Source organism: Poecile atricapillus, chromosome 3 (assembly GCF_030490865.1).
Source record: "Poecile atricapillus isolate bPoeAtr1 chromosome 3, bPoeAtr1.hap1, whole genome shotgun sequence".
NCBI classification, from domain to species: Eukaryota; Metazoa; Chordata; class Aves; order Passeriformes; family Paridae; genus Poecile; species Poecile atricapillus.
Window position 1 is genome coordinate 48,794,108 of NC_081251.1, and position 24,202 is coordinate 48,818,309.

General features: G+C 36.2%; 1 protein-coding gene across 2 annotated transcripts in view; it reads right to left on the reverse strand.

The window, feature by feature from the left end:
* Positions 1–24,202, reverse strand: part of FRK (fyn related Src family tyrosine kinase) — a 49,617-nt gene that overhangs the window by 13,973 nt on the left and 11,442 nt on the right. For both annotated transcript variants that reach the window (XM_058836625.1, XM_058836626.1), the window contains exons 2-4: positions 13,698–13,819; positions 7,154–7,314; positions 6,359–6,527 (exon numbers count right to left, since the gene is read on the reverse strand). In XM_058836625.1, the coding sequence (XP_058692608.1) occupies positions 6,359–6,527; positions 7,154–7,314; positions 13,698–13,819 (452 nt within the window). The remainder of the gene's footprint in view (positions 1–6,358; positions 6,528–7,153; positions 7,315–13,697; positions 13,820–24,202) is intronic.

Consider the following 24,202-nt stretch of genomic DNA (forward strand, 5'->3'; position numbering starts at 1 on the left):
ACAAACCAGAAAAAGATCAATAAGTATTTCCTACATATTTTAAAGAGCATATGTAACCTTCAGTTTTACTTAGTTTATAGCTTTAAATAGTACAAGTAGCAGACAATGGCCCAACTCCCCACAGCCCTTAATAAGGAGACTGGATGCCAACTGAAAAAAATTTAAAAGGGTCTTTATGAGTGTTCTGCCTAAGATTAGGTTTCAGCAACTGAATAAGCAAATTAAAAACTGCCTCTAAAAGCAACCAAACATGCTTGTTACAAATTAGTTGGATAAAGCTTGTCACAATAGTGGCAGAGAATTTACAGTACATCCACTTGAGGAAAGGAAAACATGCCACATAGAGTTTCAAATAACAGAGGGGTTTAGCTTGTTGTCAAATATGTGTGTTTTTAATGAAACATACATTTTCACCTGTAAGTGGCAAACACAGGAGAAAGAGCAGGTTACTGTAAGTAGAAACCATTTGGTCATAAAACAAATAGTTAACATAAGCCTTTACTGAAACAAGTAGAGGCTTTCTTTTTCTTCTGTGTGTGTAAGATACCAGTTTGCAAGTAGCTTTATCAGAACCTGAAGAAAATACAGTCATGATAATCTGTTTTTTGAATGAAAAATATTTTTCTGAATGTCAAACTCATTCTAAAGAACAAAAGGTTGGAATATCTTTCTTTGAGATGTTTTATGTTGCACTGCTTTGCCAGGAATCACTTCCAACTTAAGGCTACTTAAAACAGATGTATCAGTTCTGATTAACTTCTCTCTGAAAATATTTTGTTCTAGATCTGAAGAAGCTTCACATTCTGAGACAAACACTGATAACCTAGAAATGGGTTAGAGAGGAAGATCAGTTATTTTCCAGATTCCACTGGCCTAAATGTAAATGGCCCTTAAATATTCGATAAACCCTTTGATAAACAAGGCCCTTTGTTTTCAACTTTTTAATAAACCTTCCCAAATTGTTTCAAAGTACCCTTGTATTTCAGAGGAACCTAGTCCTCTAAGTAAAGTTTATAGAAGATTAACTTATATGGAGACTGCATTAAGCATATAACTATGATCTCCTGAAGAACTTTATGAGTAATAAAGACATAACATTTAAAAACTAAGTATTTGGCAGCACAAGAAACTAAAATAGCTTATCCACATTAACAGATGAATAATATATGTTTCTGGATGTTCTCAAGTAGCTTTGTCACCATATAGAAGTAAACTAGCAAGTCAGTGTAAGGCCACATACTGAATTAAATAGAATAAAAAAATGGTTTTTTTGCCAGGGGAAATTGGGGTGCTTCCTTGAGTCCAAAGCTTTTTACATTTCATACATATTAAAGAGATGACAAATCAAAGAACTGAAAATGTTATTAAAAACTCCACTGCTAGTACCAACCCAGACACTATTTTGGGAAAGCCTCCTGAAAAAAAAAATCTTTCTTGGACAGTTTCCATGCAGAGAGAAGCTCGGGGGATACTCTACAACGTGATAATGACAAATGTATCCATCAGCTTCAACAGGCATAAAGAACTTTATCAGATACAATTAATTGGTGATGATAGATGTCTGCTTCACATGCTGACAGCTGGAGAAGGAAGCTAGCCCAGACAATAGGTTCTAGAAAATCCATCACACTCAACATAGGACAAAGTGCAAATCCCTGCTGCAATGATTTCCACTTAAACAGAAAAAAACCCAGTGTCTCAGTGAGGAAATAAAAACAGAAATGTGAAATGACATGTTCAGGGACCTGCATCAAGACAGTGCTGAGCAGAGCCAAAACCAGAAATAGCAACTGCTGGTTTCTAGACTGTTTTCCTATCTACTGATCCCTGCACCTCTTTGAAAACAGTGGGTCAAACAGCTCAAAAGTCAGAGATGCTCCTTAGGGCAAGATATTCTTATGTTTTTTTCTTTCATTCACACATTCATGGCTATGGTTGTGGCTGGTAAAATGTCAAAGATGCCTCCAAAGCAGAGACAAGCAAACCAGGGGACAAATAAGAGATATATCTGAATGAAAACATCACATTACTACTGCTTTTTATTTATAGTCATACTGACCAACAGATTGTAAAAGGAATAAGGAGAGGTAATGAGCAAGATATTGATAATGATATTTGAGAACAAAGAGTGGAATAATCTCAGGGAATTTCAGTTGTTGTAATTGTGCTGGAGGGACAAGAGGTGGATTGTGTGCAAATTGTTGACTTTGGTTTTGTGATTATGGTGTTTTGTTTTTGGTGTGGAGGATTCTTTTTTTTGATGTCAATTAAATTTGTGAATGGGGAATATTCCACCTGTTCTGGAGCAGTCTGCCCCTGGAGGACTGCATCCCATGGAATGCCCACTGGGGCAGTTTGTCAAGAGCTGCAGCCCAGAGGTAGAACACAAACTGGGGAGGATTGTGGAGGACTCTCCTGTGAGAGGGACAACTTGCTGGAGCAGGGGGAAGAATGTGAGGAGCCCTTCCTCTCAGGCAGAAGGAGCATCAGAGACAACTTGTGATGCATTAACCACAACCCTCATTTCTTGTCAAGCTGCACCACAGTGAAGGAGGACTTAGAGTGTTCAGGAGTGAAGTTAAACACAGGAGGAAGGCAGGAGGAAGGAAGCTGTTTTAGGATTTTTGGATTCCTGGAGTCCAGACTTTACAATCAATATAAAGAAATGTGCTTTAATAGCATGTTATTTTCTCATTGTAATCTTCATTTTTAATCTAGAATATGTTTTATCTGATATGTGAGTGCATATTTTTCCTGCTAATTATTAAAAATACTTGATATATCTGAGATGCCAGATACTGAAAAAGAGGGAAAATGTTGCTAATATGCTCCAGATTGGAATGGAAGCAGACTTTGAGTACCTTAATCACTCACAAGTCAGGAATCACACATTTGCATCAAGGGAGAAGGGACTTTGGGTAAAACTCATTACTGCCATCTCACCAGGATTCTGGGAGATTAACTTTTCCTATATGTTAGAAGGTCATAGGGTCATAGAATCATAGACTCATTAAGGTTGGAAAACATCTACGAGATCATTGAGTCCAACCATTCATTCAGCACTGCCATGTTCCCCACTAAACCTTGACCCCAAGCACCACATCCATATGTCTTCTGAGTCCTTCCAGGCATGTCAATTCCATCAGTTCCCCAGGCAGCCTGTTCCAGCTTGACTACCCTTTGCACGAAAAAAGGGTTCACGATATCCAGTCTAAACCTCCCCCGGCACAATTTGAGGCTGTTTCCTCATCTCCTATTGCTTGTTACCTGGGAGAAGACACCAATCCTCACCTCACTACAACATCCCCTCTGGCAGTTGTAGAGAGTGGTAAGATCTTCCCTGAGCCTCCCTTTTCCAGACTAAACAACCCAAATTCCCTCAGGCACTCCTCATAGGATTTACCCTTCAGACCCTTCTCCAGATCCCTTGCCCTTCTCTGGGCACCCTCCAGCAGTTCCATGTTAATTTTCTACTGAGATGCCCAGAACTGGACACAGGATTTGAGGTGTAGCCTCACCAGCACCGAGCACAGAGGAACAATCACTGCCCTGGGCCCTGTGGCCACACTGTTGCTGATACAGGCCAGGATGCCTTTGGCATTATTGGTTTTAAGCCCTTTAGTAGCCATAGCTAGAGATTAGTTTAAGCCCAGAAAAAAATTGTTTGAGAAATGAGAAAGATACAATATAACAAGTAACTCCATTTAGCCATTCTAAAGACAACTAAAAATTGGTTTAACCCATGCTGTGTTTGCCTCCAGAATGGAAAGAAAAATTAATACATTCAAATAGGCTTTTATTTTATTGCAAGAAGGCATAGCAAGGGTTAAAGAGAAGACATCAGGCAAATTCAAATGTGAGATTAGGCACACATTCTTGCAGTGCCTTCATTTTAGGACTAGAGGACTTCTCATTATTGTGTAGTCAAGAACAAGCTGTGTTTTGATTAAACATAAATGCTAATCTCAGCAGAGGGATGATGTGTAATGACATATAACAACAAAGTATTCCAATTATATATGGTCTAGAACAGAAGTACACTGCAAACCAATGCTGAACAGAAAAATTCTAACAGAAATCCTTTCTGTCCTTCAGGCCTATAAATCCATAACATTCTGATTGCATTATGCTCTTCTCCATTGTTCACCATGTGATTACCCTTGATCAACCTGCTCCTGCTTGGTAATAAGAGAATTGTTCCATTTCACAATTCCTCTGGTGGTAAAGCCTTTTTAGCAGAACCCTTTCCATCTCAGCCCCTCACATTTGCCAGATCACTTCGAGTTTAAGACAATCCTCTGTTTTTCTGATGACTTGCTTGTCCAGAGAGTCTACAATGTAAAACAGCTTAGTGAAAAGTCTGTAGTTTAATATATGCCCCCTCCTGTCCCAGTGTAAAGACAAGTGATTTAGATCTTTGAACCAAGCAACAGGAGAGGCTCATTTTACAGTGTCTTACACTTGAAGCCTGAAACATTGCTTATGTGATTATTGGAAGCTTCAGTCATCAACACAATGCATGTTTCTTGATTACTCATTAACTATTATGTTTTCCATTCATTTATCAACTTTATTTTATGGTGAATGAAATTACCAACCCTACCCTTTGCCGGAATTTTATTAGTACCAAGGTAAACATTTATTACTCACATTAGGGTGAGGGTATTGTGGTTTGTCTTTAATCAATGAAGTGTTATTCCTCATGAGTAACAACAAGAACAAGCTATGGAAAACCAATGTCCTGATTACTGTAAGTTACTCCAAATGCCTTCCACTATACAGTGAAAAATACTGTATAGAAGAGGATAATTCCGTGGAGAAGTAATACTACGAGGTTAAATGCTTACATTTGTGACTGAACTGTTTTTGTAGAATGAGATAGTTCACAAAGTAAAGTGATAAGAGATTCAGCATTAACTACATAATTTATCAAGACAGCTTTGGGAATCAAAGTGTTCATTCTGAGCAAGACTGTGTGCAATACATGGATTCCTTATCACTGTGTTAGGTCACAAACTCTGCTATCCAAGCACTGCATCCAGGTGGGGCTTCTGTCTGCCATAACTCAATACAACCCACCATGCAATCACTGCTGTTAACCATGGCAAGACTAGAGTGGAAAAAACAGAGAGAAAAAGTATTGATTAATCAAGCCCTTTTTCCTAGGGCAGCTATGATACTACAAAAAGAATCACAATTGAAGGAGTATCTTCCACTATGCTGTGCAAGTCTATATGTGATAACAAATTTGCAGTGAGTCATATGTTTATTCCTGTGAAAAAGAGATTTCAAGCTGGTTTCTGTTTGCTGAGTCACTAGGGAGATGCACCTGTTCACTGAAAAAAGTATCGTCTTTCATATGAATTATAGAAGGTCTTTAGTCTGAGCAGGTTTTATATTTTCAGTTAAGCAGAGAAAACAAGAAAATGTGCTTATTTTCTTTCAGTTTGCATGTCCCAAAACACAAAAGATATCCTGATAGAAAAGAACCTTAAAATGTATGCTTAAATTCCTCCCTGTTCAGTAGACCATTCAAGCAGTGCTCAAACATATTGATGTTATTCTGAATCAAAGGTCTGAATCTGTTCTGCTTCCTGAATCAGGTTCATTAGTGGTCAACACAAGCTTTTTCAATTAACTACAGCTCATGTTGTTATCTCTTCTTAAAATAACATGTTTATTATCTAGGCTACCTTTCTTATCTATGTGGTTCTTGCCATCTGCTGGTAGATATTTTGTGTTGTCATTTGAAAATGCACAGATTACTTGAAGTTAATGAAACATAATTAAGAAAAATGCTAAAAGCAGTATTAGTCACAATCTTATATTACATGCAAATAGTGGGCATAAATTTTGTGTATCAAAAAATTTGAAAAATTTTATTCAAGCAATACTAGGATTAAATCATTCCTCAAGTACAAATTTAGCACAGTAAGTATTCTATATTACCAAAGAAATCACTGTAATATAGCATCTAATCACTAGAAAAATCCTACAGGTGACAAACTGCTACTAAATCAATTACTTCATCTACAGATTATTCAATCAAGAGTAACTCATTTCCATACAAACAATACTGTAAAAAATAGGTACAACCCTTGTTGTGGCTGCCTTTTTATGTGACACAGATGTTGAATTAATTCAGCTCATCTAGAAACAGAAAACTGTATAAAATTTTAATTCAAAATACCAGAGACTATCTGGACCTAGATCTTTACTAATCTTCATGTCTAGGTGTGAGGATTTTAAGAATGAGTGCATATACAGATATAGGCTGTCTTTGCTGTAGCATTTAAAAAGTAAAGGAGCACTCTTGCTAATATTTCATATTGTTAACATTTAAGAATAATTCAAGTACCTGGTTTTAATGTTTTGATTGCCACAGGGATGGTATTATTCCACAGTCCTTCCCATACTTCACCAAACTGACCAGATCCTAATTTTTTCACCAGTTTCAGAGATCGTCGGTCTATCTCCCAGTGATCAACAGTTTTGTAAGACAAATCAAAAGTAGCAGGAGTTTGTATCTGATAAAAGAAAATAAATAATATAATTGAGACTGTAATATTTTTTAACAACATATACAAATCCTTGTTAACTATGACATGTAAAGCTGGAACAGATATAAATAATGTTTCCTTAGAGTATACACATGTGATGAAGTGAGCTGAGATCATAAATACAACCCTCATACTGGGTGCTCTTTTTTAGAAATGAGAAATATGCTAAAGAAAATATCCTGACATTAAAAGCAAAAATTAGAAATCATCCCTCTAGCAAGCTTTTTGAACAGTGACATATTGTTTGCCAGAACCTTGTGGTTTTGTCTCAGTAACTACTTACAGACAGCTAGAGTTATGAAGTTTTTAATCTCCATATATATTTATAAAAAGGCACTCAGAAATAATGATTTGGCATATTTCCCATCCCCCCCCCCAGACACTTGATTTTTTTTCAAAATGGTGTGGTATTTTATTATTAATTTTTCAACCTCAAGAATGAAACTGTAACACTACCCAGAATTTCCTGAAAACAAGCAGATCATTAACATTCTGAAATGGTAGAAGCAGATATAGGATCAACACTTTCTGAGAGATGTCTGATGAGTTAGCTCACAAAAAATACTTTGCACAGTGTAGCATCCACTCCTTACCTTTAGGCATGGCTGTCTGAGCAACACGCAGAGGCCATCACTGTCCTTGCTATAATAGTCAACCAACTTATTCAGAGTTTTGAAAGTTTTCCTTTTGCTTAGGAAAAAGCTTCCATCCGTCTTTTTGATCCTGTAGTGCTTCACAGACGTACCGTCAAAAACTAAAAAGATTTAAATATATTAAGTGTTCAGGAATTCTTGAGGTGGTACAATATCATTTATACCCAAACCATCACAATGTTTCTAAATATATTTATGAGGACCTTAAAATAAATTATCTTAGTTCCAAATATGGTAATTACAAAAAATCACTTTCAAACCAAAGCCCATTATTCAGATAGCTAAATGCATCTTGCCTATTAGTCTTCAGCTATTCAGATTTGGAGATTCTACACCATAAGAACTGATGTAGAAGTATATAAATACATCTTCTGTGAGCCAGCTTGTGTTTCCCATCTTTGAAGACACCAAAACCAGCCAAAAGGATCTAATTGACAGCAATAATTTAGTCAGTTTTTAATACTTCCTTTATTGTCCCTTATTTTAGTATTAACTAAAGCTGCTGGGTTGGCAGGCATTTTAAAGGAAACAGATATACTCTCCATAGCCATGGTTCTCTGAAAAGCACTCACATTTTCCAAGGTTTTTTTTTTTTGTTAAATTTTGTGCATGTTTGGAATATGTAAAAATAAGGTGAATAATGCTCTGTTTCAAATAGTTGATTAATTCATTTTTAGTGGAATTTTTTTTATTCTAATCTGTTGTGTTTTAATCAATAAGACTATTCCTCATCTCCTGTAGGTTACTTTTCTGCATACCATGACAGCCAAAGTGCCCCTCCCTCTGACCACTGGAGCATTCTTTAGCTGTGTCAGAAAAAAGACTGGGCCACTGCATGCTGGGGCTAGACATGGACCAGCACAAGACCAGAGAGAGAGACAAAAAATATATAAAAATCACACACAAAAAAACAAAAACAAAAACAAAAAACAAACAAAAAAAAAACCAAAAGGAAAAAAAAAAGGAAAAAAAAAAGGTTGGGAGATTACTAGTTTAGAGATCTTTTCAAAGGACTATCATTAGAAGCAATAGCAGACTTAGAATCATCAGAGAGGGCAGTTCAGAAGAGCTGAAAACGTATTTAGTGTGGGTATCATTTACAAGACATTCCATTATTTACACATCACTCTCCATGTTCAATGGGCAGTACAGAGTTTATATTACATACAGAAGGGTAACTGATTTAGCTCCAAAGAAGCCCCCAGCTGTTAGCTCTAACATTAACAATGTTCCACAACAAACCTAGAAGACTGATTCTTTATACTGTACCACTGCATGCATCTTGGCAATAGCTTTGGTTATAATAACAGAAGAATACATGGTTACATATTGTATGTAGAAAAAATGTAGAATTGGTTGCATGAAATTAGCAAAGCTGATAGGAAGAATAATTTCTCTCACCATCTAAGTGACGAAATCAAAGAGGAAATCTCTCCTTCCTAAAGTACTATCGTGGATGATCAAATATTTTTGCACTGTACTGTGCGATTGTCATCCAAGACCACCAGAGAGCAGGCAGGAGCTTTTCAAAATACTCCACCTCAGGTAGTATTTTTAGGAACCTGGGAACTTACAATTCTATGTGAGGACAGGAATGGGAATATTTGTAAACAAAATCCATATTATATCACACTTTTCAAGTTATATTTATTTTTGAATTAACACTCATAATTACTTCTTTTTAACTATAAAATTTATGAATGTTTTTGTGATGTATCATTTGGAAATGAGCTGAAGCAAAATGAAGGAGGGAATAATTCAGTAACAACAGACTGAAGAAGTAATGACTTTTCCAAAGTTCAAAGGAAAATTAATCGAGACAAATTAATTAGTTTTTATGATGCATTGAACAAAATGCCAACAGGATGACTGTGTTAATCCAGTCTCAGCTGTATACCACAAGTAATAGTAGTTTGACTACCAGATTTATTTATTAGCAGTAGTATAACCATTACTTATGAAGTAATAATGCAAGAGCTGGTTTGAAGGAAGTGCTCTAATTTCTTAAATGAGCCTTTTACAAAGCCTTATGATTGACAGCATCCAGGTCAGGTGGTGATGTGTGTGGAGAAGCTGCAGAAAATTTCTGCACTGATACCATCTCATCTCGTAACAGATAGCTGAGATTAGTGCAGTATTTGACAAGGCATTGTTTACTTGTATTTTCAGGCTGAGTTTGGCTGTACAAGCCCTGTGGCACACACCTGGAGTTCTGCAGCACAGTGTGGCTCCTCTGCCAAAACTGTACAGAGCACATATCACTCAGGAAAGGACTACCCATAATCCTTCCAGGCACCTCTACATCCATGCCAGAGTACTAACCAGGACAGGATTGTAACTTCAGTTTCACACAGCTTGACAGCAGCTGGCTTTGAAGACTGCAGGGGTTTTCTCCTCAGCTTGCCCTTTCCAAAAGAATTACAGCTTTCCACTAGATTTCCACATAGGTTCAGTCTAACAGAAGGATTATCCTCTCCCAGCCATCCATCTTCACATGACTGGGTTAAACAGAAGCAGATTTTGCCACCTGAAGAATGTGAATAAAATAATTTACTACTTCTTCCCCAGGGCACAAAAATTTATGGTGGCATCAGCAGAGTCAACACCTTCACCAAATGAATCATGGAGACACTGATGTTCCATTACTGCCAAAAACGATGTGTCCCAACACAGCTCCTGTGAACAGTCCTCCCCCAGCACTCGGCATGCGGCACTGCCACCAGCACCCCTGCTCTGCCTCCATGCCCAGAGTGGATGTGGGAGGAGGGTGACTCATGAGATCACTCTCACCAGCACAGAACGGGTGCAGAGACAGATCCAAAATCATCTTCTTAATTGGCCATGGTTTTGCCAGTTTTATGAGTCTGCTGCCTTAAACAATTGCCCGTTTCTCCTGTGCTGGAACCCAAGAGAAAAGCACACAATATTCTTTTAGAAGCATGGGGAAAAAAATAGCTGAAGAAAACATAAACCATTTACATTGTTATTTAATGCAATAAGTCTTTCCGATACCATTATTCAGTGATGGGCTAAGTACAGAGCCTCCCGCTATCACTGGCAATGATACTCAATTAAACTGAGCATATCTAAATTATGGCTTTTAATTAAAAAGAGGCAACATCTAAGATGGCACCAACATGTTTAAAATTTAATGCATTTCACACCAGATGCTGGAGTCATCAACATAAAAATCTGTCGACAACATGTGCATTTTTAAAATGGGAAAACCTATTTTTAAAATGTCAAACACTCTAAATTTATAGTAACACATGTCAGTGGCCTATCTGGCTTGATGAGCTTTCCATTTCACTATTCATAGATGATAAAAACCTTTCTGAACATGAATCTTTTGTTTTAATTGAAATAATTATTTATTATTCAAACCTTACAAATTGAGAGTTTTCCCAACAAGGCAAGTTAGAAGTAAAAAATGTAATTTTCATGAAAGATTGATTATTTTTTAAACTTTTTTTTCTTACTAAGGAGATCATTTGTCTCCTTGATTATCATTAAATCTCTTATATATCTTATTGCCCATATGAGTGTGAAATCAAACATGAAAATCATAAAATCAGTTTATGGGTTCTTGGGTAAAAAATCTCTCTTCCTTTTAAGCTTTTTTTTACGTAAGTGGCATTCTGGACAGAGAATTAAAATATTTTCTTAAATACCTTAATTCTGAAAGCCAGGTTTTAACTTTTCAAGCCATTATCATCTACTCTGCAATGAAACCGAAACAGCAATAAAAGCTAGAGCAAAACCAATCAGGCCTAGAGAAGATGGGACTTTTGAAATCTAGTATTTCTAGACAGAAAAACTTGGAAGCAGAAATTAGGGACTAATTCCAAAGTATTGGGTTGTGACTTCTCCCCTGTTAGTGTATCAGCTACCATGGAGATAGAAGTCACCCTTCAGCTTCAGCTTTAATGTCTCATAATTCCTACGATGGCACAAACAGGAAAGATTGCAGGACAAGTCTCTTCTCCATAGCACCTGGTGAACTGAACAACCTCTTCTCCTACTAATGCTTCCCAGAACACAAACTATTTCATTGTTTGCTTTAGAATGCACTAGCTTTCCAAGAAGTAGACAATAAGTAAGGAGATTATGGACATAAAACATCTAGACCATGATGTATACTATTAGGTTGGAAGCAAAAGAGCTTTCGTAATACAAACAGATGCCATTCAGCTAAGCCGATTCAGTAAGCAGCAAATAATATTTAGCTCTTTGGGTTGAAGTAGCATGTTAAGGATAAATTATGTTCAACTCTGGGAAGCTGCTAAAAGATATAGCAGTGCTGAGAAATGATGCCACTAATAACGTCTACAAATTGCTTCAGAGTTTATCCTCTTTCTTTGCCTAAAAGAGCACAAATGTTTAATAAATCTGAGATGATATATATATTCATGCATACATTTTCAGAGGACAGCCCATGTTTGTGCATGAAGGAGAGCTGGCTCCTGCAGCTGGAGCCTTGTGTATATTATTTTCTTCAGTGCCACATTTGCCTTCCTTAATCAAACAAACCAGCATGAAAGAAATCCACACTTTTGGTTTCATATCTTGCTCTTTTCAGTCATCATAAAATCTTTTCTTCCCAAATAAGATTATAGAAAAATGTAAAAAAAAAGGCTACCACAAGACATAATTTCATAATTTAATCAAATATACTAGATCAGAATAAATTTACTATCCAAAATTTTTAATGAAAAACTAAACAGCATCAAAGGGTGGTCTAATACTACTACAAATGCTGTCCTAATATTTATTTTCATTCTCTTGGATTTTTCTCTGGAGTAACTCATAGTTTACCTAAGATACATCTACTTTCCTGTTACAGAAGTGGTTAGGATGTGGGATAAATAATTAACATTTTAAATCTTTCCTAGAAGGAGAATATTAGAGAATAACAAAAAAGAATTTTCATTCCCACCCCCAGGAGCACAAGCAAAAGATCTTTCATTGATTTTTAGTAATGTGCCATGTGTTCAAGTGCCATCATTAAGAAGATAATACAGGCTTGTGTTTCTTTCCCTGCTTAACATCACCCTGTTACTAGTCTAGCCCAGTCAATGGATGAAATCAGTTCATTAATGAAGAACACTTAAAGGAAGCTGAAATCATGTAGCACAGCGACAAGTTGGCATATGGAGAGAAAGCATTTTGAAAGGTCTGTGGCTGTAATTCAGTCCTGGGATGAAAGTATGCACATACAAAGGGGTCAGTTCTACTACAATTCAGGAGCAGTCTGACTTCTTGCTAAAGGTAGTTTTCCTTTGAGCACTTCATGGCAAGGACCAACTTCCTTGAGGGCAAACTGAAAACTGTGGAGTAAACTGTCTCAGTACTCAATTTATTTCAATAAATTTCCCTGTATTTCACTCCACATTTCTTTGTCTTGGCAATAAAAAGCATTCCTCACATTGCCACAAGACATTGAAGGCGCACTTTACTTATAATTGGGATAGTGAAACTAAGAGTGTGTCAACATTTCATTAAGCTGTGTTTCTGTGTAATGTTCAGAAGGTGAATGACACATAATCATCCAAGCAGAAGAGGAGTCAATATGAAAGACTTTCATTATGAACAAGGCGTCTCTCATTTTACTGACATAATTTTGCACATGACTACTCATGGTTTATTCACAGTAAAAAGTCTTTCCTGGCTCTGGAATAAGTAGAACACACGAGGAAGCTTGGGTATATAGCTCTGTTGTCTCAAGAACAGCACTATACTCCTGACTCACAGTTGTATGACAAGTTTGATGGGAAGTGTTCACAGAAAACAACCTATGAACAATCACATTTACTACCTAAAATGGCAAGTATCTACAGCATGAAAAAACATTATTTACTTAGATGCAAGTGAGTAAAATTATTAATGAATAAGTGTCCTAATTTGATAATGATTCAGATTCAAATAAAGGACTTAAATTTCAAAATGCATCATCATTATCAATCTAATTTTTTACTGATGTTTAAAGTGAAATTTTCAATGAAACATCACTGACTCTAAAGTATAGCTTTGAAGACCTTCCTATGATTTTATCCCAGAAAACAAATAAATATAAACCTAATGGTAAGCACTAACAGAAATCTCCTTTTCTTAAATTGAAGATATCTGTCAACATGCTTTTATTTTTATTTTTGTTTTGTGTACTAATCAGAGCAGCAGTTTACAACTGTAATGTAATTTTTTATGCTTTGGTCATGAAAATACTATTTTAAGGCAGCTAGAACACTGGAAGTACTAAGCATAAAGAAGTTAATTTTTTTTCTGAGTATATTAATAAACAAAGTCTATAAAATATAAATTCAAATTACTTTTTCCAAGTTTTTCTTTTTCTCCTGAGGGAAAAAAATCTTTATTATGAACTTAATTTCATTTTTATGTTCACAGCTTATTGTTCTCAAAGATGAAAAAGCCCAGATCACCTGAGAAATTTTTAAAACATTGCTTCAGATGAAAAACTAGAATATACCTGAGAGTGAGTATTCGCCTTTTAGACTTTCACTTTCTCGGATTAGGAAGGTTCCTTCCTGGTTTCCAGGGTACAACAGTTGTCTCTCGGCATCTGCTCGTTTGATGGGGCCAAAGAACCACCTGAACAAATAAAAACCATTTATTTTACCACTCAGTGAAACATACCAGGAAGACAGTTTAGCTTTTATAAACATGCTTTATAAACATATTTACTGAGAGATAATCTGTGCTATGTTAATTAAATGTCAATAGTATGGGGGGGGAAAAGCCAACGAGAACTACAGAACAAATTTATTGCTAGAAAACATTGCTTATACATTTGAGCAAAATCTGGATTTTGTTGCTGATGAAAAGTCTTACTGCTTTCAAGGCAACAAGCATTCAGAAGTGACAGCCTGTTCTTGACCCAGAAAAAAAAATCACCAAGAAAATTTACCAAGGCTACAAGGGCAGAAATTGATGCCAAGTCCATTGACGCCACTTGAACTATGTAGAGGTGCAGGCGTGTGCTAACAACCCAATATCTTAAAAGCCAAAAGATCTCTGAAACTGCAGAAGGGCTCTCAGATTTCAAGGTGTAAATCACCCTGCTTCCTCATTCCACTGCCACATCAACACCTCAAATAAGTTACTGACAATTTTTCAGCTTTGCTGCTTTTTGACAAAAAAAAACAACCCAGAGTGCCCCTCGAGTCACTACAAACATCCCAACAACTGTGTTCTGTGAAAATCTACTCCAATCTATGTCTTTTAAAACATTTTTCCTTCCTCACTAAACCCTGTGGTTCACAAAGGCTTGTTCAAGCAATAATTTTAATTTGCTTCTCTGAAGATAAAATCTAGCTCTCTTGCTGCTTTGTGCTGAGTTTAAATTAAACAGAAATAAGACAGAGATGAGTCAGCATTTTCAACTGAGGTGGTGCTCGGCTTCCTTCAAACAAACATGCAGAGCTCTTTCCGAGATTAGCTCCACCTCTTATTTGAAGCAAATGATAATAAATAGGTATCAGAAATATGCCATATGCTCATAGGAGAATTCCTTTTAAATTAATCATAGCTGAAACTATTATACAAACTTCAAACATAAATCAATTCTCCACAAGTAAGTTGCCTACTAGATTTGTCAATTACTAGTGAAAAGTATAGACAGAGTCCTCAACAAATTATTTTGATATCTGCAAGTCTTGCAGTCATCAAGAGGAATAGAGGAAATAAATGAGAATACTGGGTGATACCTTAGCTGATCAAGCGTGAGGACTGATAAATGGGTTTGTATTAACCAAGAGGAAATAAAAAGAGGCAAATACAGACAGAACTAACCTACACTGAATATGCTTTATTAACAAAAGAAAATTAAAGACAGATTTTCGAGACCATATTTCTGTCGGCTGAGTTCAAGATGATTTGGATAAAATAGGTCTTGATACATATTTGGCAAGCAAAGTAATCTCACTAGAAAGCTGGAATGTGTTAGTAGTACTTTTAATTAGTTAAATGTGTTTATTAATTAAACTAATTAATTTAATTAATTCATTCATTAGACTGTAGAAAACTAAGTAATCAATAAATGTTCAAATCCTTGACTACTGTTCATGTCAAAGAAATGAGAGTACAAGTTCAACTGTATTAAAGTCCCAATGAAAATCTGTCTGCCCTAAAATCTGAATTAGAATCTTTCTGAAATATCTAAATATACCTGCTCTGAGACAAACATATGAAATCTAACAAACTATATGAGCAAAAATAAATTTGATATTTTTCCTCTTGAAGTATTATATATCACTCAATAATGTCCAAAGTGACTGACCCTCATAAGAGTGTATAGGAAAAAATGTTTGATTTTTTTGTCTCATTTCTTCTTGGATTACAAGGATAGCACTTTTTCAAAAGAATTTAATTTTGTACCAAACCCAAAAGAGTTCCCAATCCATCATTAGCAAGAATGGATTTTATGGTCAAGATAGTCAACATATAGTCTTTATGTGACTCAACATTTGAATATACACTGTTAATAACTCAAATTTCTAAAGCTGAAAACTTGAGCAGTAGTACAACCTATACAACTAGAGGAAACCATTGGTTTATTTTGGAAACATAAATTAATATACTATTACTCTGTGTATGTAAAACCATGTCTACAACATAAACCATGATCTAGGAAAATAATATGCACATAAGTGTGTTGCATTTAGGCATAATAAAATAAGTATCTGCTTCTTTGATTTCAAAACATTTCATCTTATATGCTTATTTTTATTAGGCTGGAAGAACTTCACTTAAATCGATATGAAATTACCATTAAAGGTTATATAGAGGATGTATAGTATGTAGGTTCTGACTCTAGATAAGCCTAGCAGTTAAAAACATCCTAACTTGCAGCATAAGATAATTAGAGCAACAGCATTAGTCGAGGTAAGTGTAACTGAAGCAATTATTATGGAGGGTGAGAAGTGGACACATATTGTGTATTACCTCATTTACCTCACTTTATATGAACTGATTAAAATATCTCAGAAAAATACAGGGAAAATTGCTTTTAATAGCACTTGAATATTTGATTCTTAGTTCAAAGCCATTTGGTTTGCAATAATAATTATACAGTACCAAAATACTGAATGTGAAAAAAACCATCTCTTAACTTCAAAGCAAATAATTTAATTTGTTATTCCTTTTTTTTTTTTTAACTAAAGCACGTCTGAATTTAAAGTACTATTTTCAGCGTAATAGAAATTTAAATTCCTTTTATAAAGCATGAAGAGCTTATTTCAATTTCTAGCAATTGAACTTATGCTTCAAAAGGCTTAATATTTTACTTCATCCAAAGTTTTTATCTTGGAGGGAAAAGTGCTCTAAAAAGTAATAATGAATCAAAGTAATTGCTCAGCTTGAGATATTGCTCTGCAGGTTAGGAAGGTCAGACCAAAACAACACCCAATTCTTCGTAAATCTATTCATGTGTTATAGCTCAAAGACAGATGAAAGTTTTAGAACAGAGCACTTGGAAAACAAGAACTAAACATGAAGCACTATCCATTGAGCAAGTTAAGTAACTTCTCTGACTTCAGTGCAGTTGGCACCAGACAGTCCAGGAGAAATCTGAATTAACAATTCTTACACTGTATCAGTCTGAACTACAGCTCACAGCCACGTCACTTTAGGTCATGACTATGCTGGATCAGTAGATTACCAGGTATGGCACAAATGAGTGCATTCAGAATTGGGCACAATTTTCCATTTCTAGCAGGAGCTGTCTGGCTAGTGCTACAATAGCACTCTTCTGACAGCAAGACCCAGGAACATGCTTTCTTGGCCAACACTGCATCCAACACCTCAGTTCCCTTTTAAGTGTAGAATGCCAGATCTGTTTTTTGGGGGATTGTTTCTAACAGTTTCCTCTGAATCCCTTGCTTACACCATCATTCGTAACTATTGGAGATATGTTCATTAGAAATTCCAGGGTACTTCCAGGTCATTTTGGCCACCACATATAAGACAACTTTGGAGACAGAAAACATGACCTTCATATAGGTCCATAACAAACACAGTTGTCACTTGTTGCAGATGATGTTCAATACTGGAATACCAGTGTGATTTGTTGTGTTTATTGAGAGAGTAGTAATCACATCTGCTTTGGCCATCAGTTCCACCAGCACATTAACCATCACCATATCACAGCATGGATCATAGCAGGTTTTGTCATGGCATGTTCCCTGATGGTGACAATATCACTACTGAGACCTCTAAATACCTTCTTCCAGCAAAGGAAATCTTCATCTAGCTGAATGCTGGTGGTTATGCTTGAAGGGCAATTTTTTTAAGAAACAGAGATCATGTCTCCTTACACTCACTCCTGCCTACTTATTCAGCCCAGTTTGAGTTACAACGGAGTCGTGAGTTCAAAGTTGGGTAGTGCTATCTGGCTGCATCACTGCCTTTCCTGAGAAGCTTTCTGTCCTCCAAGGTGCAGTGAGCTGCTGATCTCCATCTAAACATCAAAGCTCCATTCACCTGGTTCTGCTTTCTGTACCCCAGTGCTTTGTTACACAAAAATCCACTAAAATTAAAATAGTCACTCCTACTTATCCACTTTTCTTCTTACAGCAGGAAGATATGGCAGGAACTTTCAAGTTGGACAGTAGAAGAGAGGAAGAGTAACATGGGCCAAGAGCTAAAGCAAAGAAAAATGCAGAGGGAAAGCTCTCCAATGGTAAATCACTGGCAAAATTTCCAGTGCCTGGTAATATGCCTAGAAAAGGACAAAAGCCCCAGTGGAAAAAAACAAAACCCACAAATATCCCTATAACAAAAAGAAAGAGCATGCAAATGAGTTTTCTTCCTTCTCATTAATGCAAAATCCCCCTCTGATCAAATCTGTGCAATGCACTTATCTGAGATAGATACCGAAGATTTTACAGAAGATCTCAACTAATCTGGGAACTGTGGGCTTTTTCTGTCCTGAAATTAACTCTATCCAACATTCAGAATTAACTTCCTCCCAAAAAAGGATTCCTAGCCATGCTCCAGCTCTCAAGGGAAATATTTTTTTGGCAGCCTGCCATTCCTTGGACACCCCTTTCACAGACCCCACACATCCCTACATTCAACCTCTCTTCTTGGTCTCTCCTAAATCCCTAACATGCTAAATCCTGACCCTAACACAAGGTGTGTGCAGAACCAAAGCACCCCACTAATGGGCCAGAAAAAATATTTCTTTGGACATGTCACTCCTTGGGCAGCTCCTTTACAATTGTGCTCCAAGAGAAACTGTGACTTTATGATTAAGGACTCTGTGAGCATCCCCCCTTGGGATATGGGTAAGGTGCTCATGACCAAGCTAAACACCAACCCTGAAATAACATCCGCAATTTTTTAACTTTCATGGAAATCTCAGCAGATCCCTCAATGTTCTTTTGTTATTCCAAATGAAAACCAGCAGACAAAATGATATGAAAATTTTTCACCCATTTCCTTTAAGGCTAAACAGTTTCCCACTTTCATCCTCTACCATTATATAGATTTAATATATATAGGAGAAAAGTCAGAATTAACTCCACAACGTCATAGCTGAAGACACTGAATTTCCTCTAATAAGTAGTTGTAGCTTGGATATGGAGGGTATTATTTCAGTTTTTCATTCAAGTTGCAGGACACTGGAGGTAAGATAAGGCTAAAAGCAGAGGTCTGAGACATACTCTTAATTTTGTTAATGTTCAATTGAAAGCAAAAATTCTGAGGGCTGAGTTAGCAGAAAGGTATAACCATATATAATAGATGTGATCATTACAACAGGAATGAAGAGAGTGGAAAAGGGACAAAAAATGCTGAAAAATAAAATGAAGAAATAACAGAATGAATAACAGCGAATCTATCACATAATATTTATTTTCAAAAATTGTTGAAGATGTTAAAATGAACAGCATAATTCTATCCTGGATCAGAACTTTGTGGCATAAGGGCATCTTGCTTCTCACTTTTTGTAAGTGTTTACAACTGGGATTTCTTTTCTCATGTTAGGGTAAGTCTCATGAGGCTGTTAAATGTCAACAGCTGAGAGGGTTTGTTGAAATTCTTGTAGTTCTCAACCAGAAGTCTCCATTAGGGAAAAAATGGTGCTGACAAAAATGTTATCTGGCCCTCCAGAAGATTAACTTAAGTACGCTGTGTCTGTAGTACTAGGCTGAGGAGAATAGATTTTTTTGACTGAGAAAAGCAGAATAACTGCATTTAGAGCAAAATTTTTGGTTGAGGACAAAAAAACCCAGATACTGTCTATACTGAAACCACATATATCCCAGTTTCTTCTAAAATGAAGAGAGCTCGTGTAAGAGCTAAAACAAATACAGAAAAGCTCCAACAGCATATGAAGTTTACATTTTAAATGCCTCAAAATCTACTGTCATAGAAAGCTGTAACTGCACACTCAAGTACTTCTAAGTTAGGAGATGACAATGTTAATATTACTTTCATGGCATCCACTCAGCCATTTTCAGAAGATCCACTGAGATACCATCTTTAATTACATGGTCATATCCAGTGCTCCCTACAGTGTTAATATGAATGCTGCTCATTGAATAGTTACCCTCTATTTTGTTTTGTCATTGCATAGATAGAGTTCATTTACTGTTTTAAACAATTTACATTGTTTAGCATCTGCTCTCAATGCCAGTTACAAAATTACATTAATGGCTTCTTTCCTAGCAGCCTCTATTATAGTGTTCATGACTGTAATATCCAAATACTTTACAAATATTCATTAAACTCTTTTTGTGGCTCTTTTCTTTGTAATATACTTTCTGCAGTGGAGAAACAGCCCAGAAAGGAACTAAGACAATACGAAAATACTATGAGTATTTTCTACTAATTTTGGATGTCCAACTTGAAAAGTCCAGGGCATGCCTTTCAGGGAATTTAATGTTCTGCAATATGTAGTGGTTTATTTGGGCAGCAATAGCAGCTAACTTCTGTGCCACAGAAGACAAGGAGAGATGCATGGAAAGCTAAAGAGACAGAGAAAGAGACAGAGAGATCCTCCAGGGTCTTATTCAACTACTTTCATCATATGACCACCCTGTGACCACTGCCCTTACTCAGCATACGGAAACCTGAACAGGCTTGTGTGCACCACTCTTCACTGCTGTCATCCATGCAGGACAAAGAGGGCTGCTGAACCAGCTTTTAATCCATGCCAGGTTTGCAGTCGGCTGCGGGTAAAGAACACTGCAAAAACAGGGGCAGAATTTTACCAAGGAAGCCACCAGCAAGTCCTCTCTATGCTGACAGGAAGGCTCCAAGCACTTTTGGGTTTTCCCAAAATATTAGAAATAGAGAATGCAACTGCCAAATTTTAATGAATATGTTCAGTTACTACATGTAAAGTCTAATTATATTTTCAAAGCCTTGGTGATTTTGAAGCAAAGTTTTCTTAGATAGCGAAAAAGCACACACAGTGCAGCAATCCCTACTAAATATCAAGCTCTTTCTCCAACATCCATTAACAAAAGTTTTCTTGTATTGTTCTGAGCCGCATTTTTTGCTTCCAGGCAGAGAAAGAGGCAGCCTGTGCCTCACCCGTGCCTGGTATCAATCCTGGAAAATTCAAACACAGTCAGGTAAAGTCTGGAAAAGTTTCTAAAAAAACTGGAAAAACAACTAAACAAGCTCTTCTGATAGAAAATATTAGATTCTTTTAATTGTAAGACTAATGAAGTAATAGCATTGCTTCAAGAGATGATTTTTCAGAAAGTTAGGAAATATCACGGCATAGATGAAAACTTTCCAGATATAACACAATTAAGAAAAAAATGTGCTTTACAAATGATGAGGTGTGTGCATGAAGGAGAGAGTAGGTGGTGAGTGCTGGCTCTTCAGTTTTTCCCTGTATAGTCTACAGTGAATCTGATCCCTGTTTCCAGGGGGGAAAAACCCAACAAAACAAACAAAAAAAAAACAATTAAAAAACCCCACAAAACAAAGCAACAACAACAAAAAAAAAACAACAAAACTTCCCAAAATATATGAGATAAAACCAACCAAAACCAGAAAAATCTTTAGTCTGGCTAAACCATGAAGATGAACACTTGCCAGCAAGATTCCTTTCAAGAGTATTTTTAAAAACACAAACCTTCCCATAAATGGCATAAGAATCTACACAGAGAAAAGTCAGGGATATCTCTAGGGCTTGCAGACTTTAACTGGGCAGAATTCAGAAAACCTAAGATTGGGTTTCAGGCACAGCCTTTCCTCCTTACTTCTTTCTACGGGCATGCTTGAGATAATTTTTTATTCTATCTGTCTCTCAGTGTCATTTATTATCAGATACTGAAGGGTACATGGAAGGACAAAATTTAAGAGGAAGGAATTTAAAGCTAATGGTAAAGGAAGTCATAGGACATTGCAGGAGGAAGGGATAAAACAGGACAGTAAAAATTCAAAGCTGTGAGGACCATAGAATATTAGCAAGTGGATGGATTGAGAGCAAAAAGAGTTAGTAGGCAATGATGTGAAAAGAAAGACAAAATTCAGGACTGAATTCAGTGCCCAGCAGCTATAGCCTGAGCTGCTGCACTGCTCAGCCAAATGCTGGTTTTCATCTTACTCTGCTCCCATAGGGAGCCTGGCCTTTGGCAGCCATTTCAGTTCTACCTGGGAAAACAATTTTATAGAACATCTCTTGAAACAATTTCACAAACTCCCACTGTGAGGATTGCTCTATACAGATATTTTCTCTTTCACTTTCTTATTTCATCACACCACTCATTTTTGTACTTGCCAAAAGAATACTTTAACATTACTTTTCATCACATATATTTATTGTCTAGAAGTCATTGCTTTAAACCTCATTCACCAAAGTCCCATCAGCAAAAAGCGAGTCAGGGGAGGTTGTTAAAAAAAGTTTATGCAACATCACCTTTCACTGTCTACATAAGTAAATCATCAGAGATCTTAACACAATGCAGAGTACCTGACTCGGACTTGAAATAAAAATACATTTAAACTGTTTATGTATAGTGACTCAGCACAGTTCTGACTACTTATTTACCACAATTGGAATCTAATTCCCTCCAAGTGAAACCAGAAATTCAGGTTTCCAGGAATGATTATATAAGGCATCACACTTAACCTTTGGCAGCTACAGTGAATTTGCTTCATACAGAAAGAACTGAGTCATGTATATTGCTCAGAATCCTGTTGTTGAATAACTTATCACAAACTAAAATGGAGACTATCTTGTGTGCATTGTGTGTGGGACTTGGAGCTTCTGAAGCTTTTCACAGTGGGTGGAATAAGTTTGTTTTTCTTTCCACAGAGAAAAACATAGAACATGTGAATAGATGTGTATAAAATAGTTGCGTAAATAAAGGATCATTTCTACACTATGTAAGCAGCAGAGATCTATCAAAGCAACAGAGCAACACTAGTTGATGTTTTAAAAAGTCTGTCTGTATGTTTGAAAGTGACTGTCTGTAGCAACACACTCTAAGTTTCACTGTATTTTCCACACTTTGAGATCAACATTGCGATTTTTCTTTGAATAACCATTACAGTGTGAAATACAGTTTTGGAAAATAACAGATCCCATTTTACTCTTGGCTTTTGGATAACATTTTCCTAGTGTTCCTGTCAGCAGATATAGCTGACTGGTTGGTGTTTTTCCAGAAACACTAAATTTATGTTAGACTTGAGAGAGTTTTATTGGTGAGATGGCAGAATATAAGAAGAGATATGAGAAGAGGCATAGAAGCAAAAAGGGAAAGAGAATTAAATTATACTTCTCCATCTATTTTTAAACAAAATATAATAGTATAATTTGGGAAGGCACTCAGTTTCAATAATTTTAAAATATAAAGGGTTTTTTGTTTCTATTTTCAAATGGAAGTTCCAACAAAATATAACCCTTTTTTTTTCTTTTAATTTTGTACAGAAGTGATTACATTATCTGAACACAAGATAAAACCAAGCAATACCCTTCACATTGTTTCAGGGCATATTTTGATTTCATACAAAGCTAAAATGAAGGACTTTTGAGAAACCTCTCTGCTTCTTTCTTCCAGGAGAAAGGAGACATTTTCCCCTTTTCTTGTCCCATACTTATTTGATAATGAATATGCGCACTATAATTCAAGTGATACGCTCATCCGTGTAAAAGTGCACCTTTAGCTAAAACAAGGCAATTTAAACCTATGTTTCTAATATATTATGGTCACTAACTTGCTGGAATTTACAATTTGCATAGATGTTTAAATACTGTAATACTGAAAACACAGCACCTTAATAAATATAATATTTTGGGGACTAAATGTCTGTGACCCTAGCACCAAAATTAGGCATTACTTTTGCTACCATTTCTTCGTAGCAAGATGGGAATTTGCAGGTTATTGCCAAAAACAAGTCTTTCTACTTGTAGACTGAAGGAACAGATTCAGCACACTTTCATTGTGTCTTAAAATTTTAAAGTTTTAAGACTTTTTAAGACTCTAAAGTCTTTAAATACAGATGGTTTCAATTGACTAATCACCAACAACTGGACTATAACACTGAACAGTAGCTTACTCCATACAATCTCAATGGCTGCAAACCTAAAACTCCTACCTACCCTGGCAGACTGACCTTATGTGTATCTGAGACCCAAAAATAGCCCCAGGTTGCACTAAAAAATCACTGGGGCAGAGATGAAGAAACTGCAGATTACTCTCTCCTGTGAAGAAGGCAACAGATGTATCAAAAAAAAGGATTCTGAGCCCTTAAAGTCCCTTTGGTCCAAGAAATATTTGTTTTGCATTACACCATTGTTTTCAGCATAACAAATAATGAGCTGTGCCCTAAATAAAGGGCCTGTCAGGACTTCACAGGCTTTTACAGTAAAATAACTGTGTGGGATTGTTTAGATAAAGAAAAATTCAACAGTGAGTAAGTTGGTTTAAGCCCTCCTGAATGGCAGGCATTTCCACTTCCATTCTAAACAAATTTACTGTCTTGTAAACATAAACACCAAGATTACTTGTG